This window comes from Perna viridis, chromosome 9 (assembly GCF_037379345.1).
Source record: "Perna viridis isolate PV_CMFRI_1.1 ecotype Kerala chromosome 9, ASM3737934v1, whole genome shotgun sequence".
Lineage (NCBI taxonomy): Eukaryota > Metazoa > Mollusca > Bivalvia > Mytilida > Mytilidae > Perna > Perna viridis.
Window position 1 is genome coordinate 32706353 of NC_142453.1, and position 12240 is coordinate 32718592.

At 30.2% G+C, this 12240-nt stretch overlaps 1 protein-coding gene across 1 annotated transcript; it reads left to right on the plus strand.

The window, feature by feature from the left end:
• Nucleotides 1-921: 921 nt before the first annotated feature.
• Nucleotides 922-11066, plus strand: LOC148607872 (p53 apoptosis effector related to PMP-22-like). Its single transcript, XM_088545515.1, has 4 exons — nucleotides 922-1063; nucleotides 4275-4434; nucleotides 5122-5271; nucleotides 5509-11066. The coding sequence occupies exons 1-4, from the start codon at nucleotides 1028-1030 to the stop codon at nucleotides 5715-5717; spliced, it is 555 nt and encodes a 184-aa protein (XP_088401641.1). The 5' UTR covers nucleotides 922-1027; the 3' UTR covers nucleotides 5718-11066.
• The last annotated feature ends 1174 nt before the right edge of the window (nucleotides 11067-12240 follow it).

A 12240-nucleotide genomic window follows, 5' to 3' on the forward strand; every position in this document is an offset into this window, starting at 1 on the left:
TAGCCAGAATTTTCTACTCATACGCTAATATAATTAGCGTCTACTGGTTTATTTATATATTAGTCCCGATCTATGTTCCAAATAAAGTAGACGATTCTACTTTTAAATGAGTCCACATTGCTTTAATTGCTCAAAATTTCGGAAGTTTGATAACCTCAAAAACTGCCTCTGTCCCATACTTCTCCATTACACTTTGAATACACGAAGCTGACAGTTCTAAGCAACCCTGGGTTCGTGAGCAATGCTTTATTCAAATTATTTGCGGTAACAATGGAAATAGGGCGTGTTAACTACTGTCGAGTTAACAAAAACAACTGTTAAGAGGGTGTCCATGCTAAAAAGATCTGCAGCGCCGAAGATGGCACATGACATAAAAAGCATTGGAATTCATTGGGAAAGTGAGATAACTCTTTACTTTGTGCGAGATTTGGTTGCTTTGTCAAGGAACTCTAAAATCATTTTCTGAGCCATCCATTGTCGACTTGAAAAAAAAAACACATACATATGGTATAAACTTTATATTTGAACCGAAAAATTCAGTGGGAAAAATCAAGTTGTGCCACCCATATGATAGGAGGGGTAATTAACGGGAAAATTTTCTATAGAAATAGATTTTTTATAGAAAAAAATATTACAAGAAAAAAGATGAAATAAATAATAAAATCATATAACAGTTCATTTTTTAAAAAAAATTAAGAAGTTCCCTAAAATGTAAAAATCGCCTATAATTAGGATCTTGAAATGAAGTTCGGTGAACTTTTTTTATCTTAAAATTTTACAGCATGTGTTGTCCAATGTTGCCTTTGAGAAAAACCTATCTACTTAAAGTATTAGGCATGCTCTGACTTAATCCGCAATTGAAGCAATTTAGTGGCGTTCATCTGAAGGACCGAATTGACCTTGGTTATAAAGGGGCGACAACTGGTGGTAGAAAAATATGTAAATATGCAGATAGGACTGTTGAAAGACAATTTCCTCTCAAATCGGTGAAAATAAGACTCTATTTAATGGATGCTAGGGCCACATTATGGAGACAAAGGTTGTGAAAATTCGGCCTATCAAGGTACGGCATGACAATTTGCTGATTGTTCAGTATCCTTCTATTTCAAGTATTTGTATGTGGCCATTGTGAGACTCAGTATCTCAATTTTAGTTTTACAAATTAGACAACATATAGTAGACAGTATCACATTATAAAGGTGTGTGGTGAGTACTCTTCCAGTATTATCAGAAACGTTGTCGATCAACATACAAAGTCAACTTCGGAACAAATAATTTGCATAACTTTAGTTTAAATAACCACTTTTATGGTCTTCGACTTCAAATGTGTGATATAATTTTATCACTTAAAATACACATGTACATGTAGGATTATGTTATTAAAATGCTAGTTAAATGACAAGAAAAAAGGTATGAAATCTAAACATTAAATTTACAAGTGTTTATCATTGTTTTTTTAATAATTATATTCTAACATTAACACAGTTTAAACATATTAAAAAACTATCACATTGACAAAATATCTTAAATTTCTAATGCACAATTTGCTCATCAAATACAAAAAAAATGTACATGGCCTTTGGAACAATCAACCATCACACATGTGACTTTCATGTGCATACTAGTCAGAGTTACATGTTACACACTCAGATTCGCACATTTCTTTATTCATTAGAATTGTTTTATTTAGTTCAGACCAGCATTGTTTGTTAAAACACATCTTATTCTGCATGTTCTGTTATGACTCAAAGACACATAAGTGACCAACATCTCCTGAATGTGAACAAGCACATGAAACCTGTGGAAAGGATGAAAATCAGAATGTGTTAAAAATGTCATATTCATCAATTTAATTATATTCACCTTATTTTTTAATATACACATGTACACTACAGTTTGTTACCTTTATAATTTATTTAATATTGAATGCATCTAAGTTTTTTTTAACAAAAAATAAAACATCTTAACCTTTTAACAAGAACTTTTATCATTAGGTGCCTATAATTTGTCCAAGCAGATTACAGATTTTGCTTCTCCAGTTTTTGTAACTTATTTGGCTGACAATATTGAGAAAGGGTGAACAAATTATTGTCAATTGATAAGGACTACTGATAACTGACAGGTCCTGGCAGCCAAGATAAACAATGCCTGTCTACAACAAGTGTATCGACAACTAACAGGTCCTTACAGCCAGAATAAACAATGTCTGTCTTCAACAAATGTATCAACACTGAAGCCTAAACAAATTACCCGTGTTTCCGCCAACCCTACCTGCCCAAATTTTTGTGCCTATTTTTGCTTTTTTTCAAAAGGTTTTCACTTGGTTTCAAGTGGCAAAAGTTATAATTGGAATTCATTTTGCATAACAGTAATGCATATAATGTTTTATTGCTTAAATCAGCTCTGAATTCTGTCATTGTTAACATAAAAGCGGGAATGTTAAAACAGCATGTGAAGGAAAGAGTATTCAAGGTAAACAAGATTCTAGTGGAAATCAAAAGAATGTAATCCAGGGACAAAAACCAGACATGGAAAACAGACACACACTACAAAGGACACAAAATAACAAAAATAATATGTACAAAGCAACAAAAGTAATTGAGCAACTAGGACTCCACTAAAAAATGGGAGCATGGACCAGGTGTACCGGGAGGGTAAGCATCCTCTGCTTTCCTAGTTGCTCATAAAAATCCTAGTCCGGGGTAGATGAAAGAGGAAAAGTACACTATGACACATTGAACAAATCGGTTCTCATGGTGCAGATGGATACATTGTAACAATCCACGAGTTCATGATGAGGACCATAAAATTATTGTGTTCTGATAATCTTTACAGGTCAAGTTCAAAATTTTGTAGGTGGTACAAGTGGTTCAGGTGCACATATGCCTAATAAACGTGATGGAACCAAAACCACATACAATATACTAGTACATGTACATGCTATGTATATGTTAACAGACACATGACACGTTTCTTACGTACACATATGAACAGTCTTGTTTCAGCAGGTTTCTTGTTTAAAACGTCAAGTAGTCTAAGAAAAGCAAACTTTTTACCATACTTTGCAGAAGAGAAAAATTTGCTATTAATTTGTAACAGAAGCATTTATACCCCCTGACCACGTTTACAGCTTGGTTTTGATAACAGTATGTTAAGAGCTACACGCTTGGTTTCACATCTACAAATGTACATGTAAGAAGTTTATAAAACAGTAATGGTCTGTATTCATGGTTGTCAATTTTCATGGTTTGTCAAAATTTCAATATTTTATAGAGTTTAGAATTTGTGGATTGAGATCTGCTTATAAGTTTTTGAAAAAAAATTTACATTTCATTGGCAATTTAAATTTATCCACAAGTGACAAAATTGTTACCCTATTAAAAAACAACAGCTCTTTCACACTATTTGAAACACCATACATTTTTGTCATAAAATGTTATAATTTTTATACGCCTGTCTAAGATGGGACGTAAGATGGGATGGTATACCGTTGTCCATCCGTCTGTCATCAACACTTCGGACAATAACTCAAAAACTCTTTCACCAACTTTTATGATACTTTGGTGAATTGTTCATATTTATTAATGTAAGCTCCCTTTCGAGTTCTATGAATTTTGTATTTTTCGTTTCGGTGTTATGAATTTTTTTACTTAAAAAAGGGGGATTTTCAAGTTTTCGGACAATAGCTCAAAAACGCTTTCACCTTCTTTTATGAAACTTTGGTGAATTGCTCATATCTATTGACGTAAGCTCTCTTTTGATTTTTATAAATTTCAGATTTTCGTTTTCCGTGTTATGAAGTTTTTTACTTAAATAAAGGGGGATTTTCAAGTTTTTGTACAATTACCGATTTGCATAAATGTCAAATTTTACGTTTCCTATTATGAAGTATTACTCTTTAAAAAAAGGCGGAAATGGCCAAGGAAATTTATTCTTTGAAAAGTTGTTGAAAACGTACCATTTGTTATAATGATCGACGAATAAATATAAAAGTTACTTGGTAACCTTGTCTGAGAAGTTTGTTTTGAACAAGCTAGAAATGTATGGGTAAAAAAAAACAGGACAGAAAGACTTAAACTTGAGGTAGCCTTGATACTGCCAACAAATTTTTTGTGCATTTTTTATTTACTTTTTTTGTGGGGGGGGAGAGTATTTGATTAACAGTATTTCTAGTTGATCATATAAATTCATTAAAGTAAAAGGACTAATTAAATGGGCAACAGCCATATCATGCGCTTAAAGCACAGCTCTTTATTTATTATATTTTCTTACAGCTGATAGCAGTTATATTTAGTGGTATAACATTACTCCTGCTCATAGTTGCTGTTGCTGAACAAGAATGGGTTGAGGTCAAATTCCAGGACCACGACAACAAGTCTAGATGGGGGTTATGGACACTTTGCACAAAAGCAGCTTGCAATTCATTAGAATATGGTATTTTTAATATTTCTTAAATTTTATGATTGATTCAGAAATTATTTCATGTTTCATGTATTACTTAAGCAATTTTGGTGTTATAAAGAAACATTAAGTTTTCTGTTTTGTGAATAGCGAAAGTAGTCTGTCAAAGATTTAAAAAAAAATAAGGTTGGTGTCTACTGAGTCAAAGTATGTGTACTATGTAATAGATTACATGGTCAAAGTATGTGTACTATGTAATAGATTACATGGTCAAAGTATGTGTACTATGTAATAGATTACATGGTCAAAAGTCCTTTTAATAGAAGGTTTTTTGGTACTAGACTTTGGTCATTTAAAGATTGAGTCATTTACTACAGCATTCTATTTTATTATTATACATGGACTAGATTATCTAATTTGTCAACATTAATTGATTGATTGTGGTTTAACCCCATATGGCAGGTATTTTATGCATTGCAGGAAGAGAATTTATGACCAGTTTTTTCTATAAAATACTTTTTGTTTCTTTCTCTTGTATTGTGAGTGGTAAACTTTGCTACTTTAATTTCATGCAAAAAAATTATAAAAAATATCGTCAAATACTAAAAATTTACTGCCACTCTAAAAGTGATATACCACCATTTCAATGATCAGTCACAGTATGTCTCTTTCTGTAATGTATTTCAAATTGACCTTTGAACCCCTTAATTTTATTTTCAGAATGGATCAAGGTGTCAGCAGCATTTGTTCTGATATCCATTTTACTGACTATAGCTGGTATTATTTGTGGATTATTAGGACTAAGAATACCACAAAGACAGAAGAATCGTCTGTGGTATCTATCAGCTGGTGTTATAATGGCTTGTGTTGGTAAGTATCATACAGTTACACTTTTGAATATAGATAAAACTGTGGAAGAACAATTTTTCATAGGGTTCCAAATTTCATGGTATTTATGGTTCATTTATTCTATCAACAAATTCAAATTCTGCTAGAAATATTAAATTTCGTTTAAGGATATACCTAACTAGTAAAAAAAGAAAGTGTTTTCTGGAATAATTGATACTATATTGCATTCTGGTTCTTATCCTTAATCTTTTTCTTCAGCACTGTCAGATATTTTAGCGCTGATTATCTACCCTGTCAAATTTAAAGAAGAGATCATGGTGTTTGATGGTGTCCGTCGTTGGGATTTTGACTGGACCTATGGATTTGGCTGGGGAGCATTTATTTTTTCAGCAGCTGCAGCTGTTTTCTTCTTCATTCCTTCAGAAACAAAATCTGTGATAAGAAAGTCGTTTTCAGCAGATATTTAGAGTACTCACCATTTTCAGTATTGGAAGAAGTGTTTATAGTACATGTAATTATAAGTTTTCAAAAATTTAGATTCTACTTGGAAAATGTGAAGAAAGCTCCTACTGGTGGCATATAGATGTTTTCTATCATTCATAGAGTTACCTCTACAAACGGTTCCATGTAAATGATTGAGAGGAGTAAACTTTTGTTCTAGCTCCATGTTACTCTACTTCTTAAAAAATAATATAGAGGGGTTTTGCTCCATTATTTTGATACAAGTGTTTCGGAGGAATTGGACAGACTAGCTCATGAAGAACAAATACAATACTTTGTTAATCTAAACAGGCCATCAGAATCAATTCTCAATACAAAGACAAAAACACTAATAGACAACTCTTTTAAATGGGAGATAACTCTAAATTATGAAAAACTAAAAGCAAAAGTTGACTTTGAGAGTCAACGGAGAAGGTTTTTTTTAAAGTAATAATTTTTTTTTATCTCAATAGGCCAGTTGAAAGTTTTCTGAACTTTGCTTTCCGTAACTTAAATGCTTAATTTTCTTTTATTGAATGCTTTTTAAAGAAGGACTATGTACTTTTTTCATTTATGAATATTGAAAAAGGTATGAAGTGCCTTTACTTATAGAAAAGAAAATCCTAAAGAAGTTCTTTTGTTTTTTTTTTTTTTAAACTATTTTTTCTACATTTGCCTGTTGTTTTTTTTTTAAGTTTTAGATAATGTTACAAACTCAATTGTATAACTTACTACTTTACTTAGGTTGAATACCTGAGCCTACCTCTGTATGGACACTTTTTGGGGGCATTCTAGATAGCAATCCTTAAGTTATTATCACTTTCCTGTACATGTTTTGTGCTCATGTGCATACAGCTTTACTAGTGCAATATTATCTACCAAGAAGAGGGATCTTGTTTTAAGGAAATATATGTAGTATATGTGTGTCATTATTATTTCATTATGAATATATGAGTAACTGTTATTTGTTGTTATCAGAATTCACTGTTTATTGTTTTTAATGTCAATGGTGTTTTATAAACAACAAGGTTATGATCAAGACATAGTGTTGTTTCCTCTTTCCATCATGATCAGTGTTACTTTTAAGTTTCAAACTCTGGATTTTCTTATATTGGATGCAATAATGTGAGACAGGTGTAACCTGAGAGGAGGAAGTTTAATATAGTGATATTTTTAATAATAATAATAATGCCTTCAACATTTTTATATCAAGTAGGATTTATTTTTCAGACTGTTGTCAACAATGATAGGTGTGATTGCTTAGAATGTAATTGATTAAATTGCAATTACTTTGTCAAATGTATGATTGAATTAAATTAATGATTACAACATTTCTTATTGTGATTGATTAAATTAATGATTACATTGGCAAGTAATCATGATTACATCTGATCACAGTGAATTTGCAAATAACTATGAATTAATTGAAAGGTTTGGATCATGAGTTACATTTTGTTTGTTATTTGTATTTTTCATAAGGCCCCAAATTCTTTGAATTTAACAAGTGATATTATTTTTTTAAAGTATAGTAGTACATCAACCTTCACCAATTTATTAACAACATACATGTAGATCTATGAAATATATATAAGTTCAATATGATAATTTGGTTTTTTTTCAGAACCATTGCACTTAATTATCGTAAATCTTTGAAATGTTGGCAGTCGATCAGTTTTTAGTGAAGGGCATTTGCAATGAGGGGATAAAATGTAATATACCCTTAGGTTTTACTTTTGTACTTCATATCGAATTCATTTAAACAATTGTAAAGGATCTTTTGATTTTTTCATTTGAATAATTATATTTGATTTTACTTGTTGTGTAAATTTACACAAAGGAGAATTGAATGATTAACAGTCATTTTACTCTTTTTTTGTTGTAGACATAATGCATTTATATCCATGGTAACCATTTGAGGCATTAATATTTCCATTGTAATCATAATGTAATCATAAAGTAATCAGAATTACAGGGTATTTTTAAAAGTAATTGATTAAATTAAATTAGATTTTTGGCTAATTAATGATTACAATGATTAATTGAAGAAATGTAATCAATTACAGCTGATTAATGATTACAATTACAATTATCCCATCTCTCTTTGTCAAAGATAAAAAAAACTAAAAAAGACCCTTGCTTTGTATTATCCTTCTTGGTCAAAGGTCAAATTCACATTTATTACCATTATGAGGGCTTCTTCCTCTATTAGTTTTGTAGTCAACAGCCTTAACCTCAAAAGGAAAATATCTTAAAAAGTGGATATAGTGGCTTTTGTGCCATTTTCTGAACATTGCTCGTCTTTTTTTCTTTTTTTTCCCGATTCACAAATATTTAGTCAAGTAGTTTAAAGTTTTGTTGTGGATGTCTTTTATTTTTTTTGGATTTTTCATAAACAATGTTTTTAGAGTATTAGTGAATGACTGTACATGAAACAAACACCTGTCTAAAGTGAATTCAAACAAAAACAAATTCAACAATCCAGAAGGGGTTTGGTTTAGACAGGTTACACTGAAAATAAAACCTGTCTAAACTGAACCCCATTTGGACGAATGTATCATTTAGTTTAGGCATATTTACTAATTGTATTGAAAATTATACATAAAAAAGTTTTTTTTTATTTTATTCCAGTTTATTCAGGGGCTGGTTATGATAGACTTATCTCATAGGACAAATACATCTATACTGTTCTATAGATTTTGATGATTTTAGTAATTTTGTACTTTTGTGTGCTGCATGGAAAATTTTTGGCTCGAGTGTTGATTCTTTTTTTTTTACAATTAATGTTATAGATAACATCCTGAATGTGTGGAATTTTCAAACGATATTTTATTCTCAGAAAGCAAGTTACCGACTGAATTTAAAGTGGTACATGTATATGTTGTTTTTTGAGTACATGTAGCAATTAAAATGTTAAAACTTTATATAAACAAGAATACTACCCTTTTTTATATACATTCCTGTTTTTTTTCATTCCCTATATTTGTAAGCAAACTACAATGTATACTGTAAATGCCTGTTATCATGTTTGTATATATTACCATGCTGTTTATCTTATTATATTTTGGTGCAATATGATCTCAGTTTCTTGACCAGAAGTATAAATCTACAAAAATAGTATATAGTATATGCATTTTTATCAACTTCATCTTGAATATGACACAAAGCTATTCTTTAGGTTGTGTAATTATTTTGACAATATATTTCATTGTCCTATTACAATACATGTACATGTATTATTTAAATTTTTGAATGTTTTCAAATGACAGTTTTTAGTTACTTTGTGATTATTACTTAGCCGCTTCAATTAAAAACATGATTTAATGTATTTTGTGAACATTACAATTAGTGTTGTCTCCAAACTGAAAATTATTTGTGGTTGATTTTGCCCTGACCTGTTTTTTTTTTTTGTTTTTTTTTGTTTTTTTTTTTTGTTTTGCTTCAACAGTTGGATTCTAGATTATAATAAATTTGTATATTATAATACATGAACTTAAAACTACACTTTTTCTTCCACAGTATTCTAAAAATGTAAAAATGCAGTCCCAAAATATTCATAAGATACAAATTAATGTATGGCAACAATGTTTTTGGTAGATCATACCTAGTGCGAGACCCAGATTCGTCATTTTCAAATATTAAGATCTGCATTTGATATAGTTTTAAAGTTTGGAATAAAAAGTTAGTTTTCAGAGGATTTTAACGTAACTCAACTGAGTATATTCATCCTTTTTAAAGGGTTTTTGTCAATTTTGTATGACAGCTTGTGCAATTTGCTATGATGTGGGAGTTATCTACCTTACTTTTTTATGTCACACGATGGAACAGTTTTATCTCCTGGGAAACTTTAAGATAGGTAGATCATACCTATTACAAAGAGCATTCTTTTCTTGCAAAATCATACAGACTTTTCCATTGAAAAAATAATGTTTGAAATGAAGTGAAAAAAATATCTTAAAATCATTTGTGCATTAAACTATGTGTGGTAATCCTTCTAGGGGAGATAATTGGTGGGAAACTGTTCTGTAGAATGTTTTTTTTTTTAATATTAAAAGAAAATAAATTATATGACCCCTAATTTTCTCTCCTTTGAATATGAAAGAATGTCAGAAACTTTCTTTATACAAATCTTTTAAGAAATTTCATCTATCAGTTTTTAATAGTTTTTAAAATAATGAAAATTACCTTCAGAATCTTCATAAAATGTTGTTTTTTTTTAAATTGCCTTCTTTCAGGCACAATTTTCTCAAATTAAGTTTGTTGGCATATGTTTTTTTTATATTGAAACTTCACAGTATATTCATTCAAGGTCATCTTGGAGAAAAATGAAGAAAATCTCTATAAGTATTGGATAGGATCTACTTAAATAGTTACATTACGTTCTTCAACACAAAAAAGAAAAGTATTTTACAGGAATACTCATTACTATAGTTGGGTTCCTTCTTTGCAAAAGAATTGATATGATTTTAATGTGATAATTGTTTTTATTAGTAATATTTATTACATTTTATGTAGATAAACGAAGCCAAAATCATTGCCATTCCATAATTTTTGGAAGTAGTGGTTTAATTCACACATGTATTGTAGTAGTAATACGATTCATTTGAGACTGATGCTTTAGTTTTTGCATACATAATATTAAGCATTATAAATCCTGGTAAAATGTTGTTTGGTGCAGAAACTGTATAATGAGTCTGCGTTAAACTTACTTATAGTTTTACACATGGTCCATAAAATATTTAAACCTAAGGGAATTCACAGATTAAAAAAAAACTGAATATTAAATGAGGTTGTTGAAGTTTTTTAAATTCAAATTAAGTCCCCTAGGAAGTATTCTATTCTTGGGTTTAGTTTCCTTTTGTAGGAATTTATCTATTGTATGTAATAAGATTCAGGTTATAGAAATGCACAATCAGTGCTTTAAAAGGGAGATAACCAATCAATCTGATTTTAAGGGGAGATAACCAAATCATAGCTAGTGTTCCCAGTTAAAATCATGAGAAAACTGATTCCCTGTGTTTTTAGTAGTTAGAAACTTTATGAATATCTTACATGCTATACATAATACACTTTATTTACAGTTAAGTTAATGTTATAGTATTGTTGTAAACAAAACAAAGAACAGGTGATTCAATTAGTGATATTTGTCATTTTAGATCAAATGTTAAAATGTTGTGTGTCCATTTTTATTGTGGTGGGGTTATTTTTAGAAATGTTGTAAATTTTTGTTTACACATTGTCTTGTCGTTGTCAACGGTTGTTATAATATTAAAGAGATTATTGTTACACATGTTAATGTCTTAAAATGTATTAAAAATAAATAAATGGATATAAAACGGTTTTGTCTTAATTCTGTAGTAAATCAGATAAGAACACTAGAGGCTCTATAAGCCTGAATCACTCACCTTGCTTGATAAGCTACAATTTATTCATTGCTAAAAGCAACCAAATTTCCTCAATAGATAAAATTTCAGTCCAGTAGTTTCTGAGAAGGTATTTTAATGCTGAACACTTTTACCTGGTCTGGCTAAACCTGACAATTTTGGAGATATATGTGCAAAACTGCTGTCTGACCCTATATGTTCTATAATTAGTAACGGGGGCCAGGTTTTTTTCATAGATCAAAATTCAAATGGCAATTTTGTGCAGAATACCATTAGGAATAATCATACTAACTTTCATTGAATTCTGTCTTGTAAGCTTCCAAGAAGAATATTTTTTAGGGTAATATATTCAAAAATAACAAAAAATGTCCACAAAGGGCAATAACTCAAACATGAGTCATCAGATTTTCATGAAAACTTGGCTACAGATATTCTGAAAACTTTTACTCTATCAGAATTTGTCGAAACCTTACAGTTTTGGAGATAAATGTATTTCATGGTTTGTCAAAATTTTAATATTTCATGGACCTTTGAAATGGTAGATTTAATTAGAGCTTCACAGTTTTTGACTGAAATTTCTAAAATCTGTGGGGAATTTCAATTCATGGTTTGACCCCAACGGGAAACCCAAGAACGTTGCTCCTCCACAGTATAAACCTATATGCTGAAGTTTCATAACTAATGAGTAGTGTAATTTTGGCCTAGTTCAGGCCCAATTCAGAACCAATAACTTAAATTTGCTGTTACAATAAAGAATTTTAAATATTAGTATTCTAGTGGAACTATTTTAGTATTTTGCTGAAACCAGTTTTGAGGTACAGAAAAGAAGGTCCCGGGTAATTTGCTTAATTTTTTTTTAAACTCTCTACTTGTGAGTACTTTCATACAAAATATGCTCAGAAAAGAACAAAATCCGGGCACTTTCAGAAGTCAAAGATATTCATTTTCAAGCACCTAAATTGACTAGATATTAAATGAAAAAAAAAGTACATGGCAATGATGTTGAAAAGAAAATGCTCACAGCTAGGACAGTTTTCATTCTAATCGTGTTCATCTTCTTTTGGACAAGGGATAAAATATGAAAAACTATTCTGCTTCAAATATAAATGGTATATACTAAAGAGAGGCT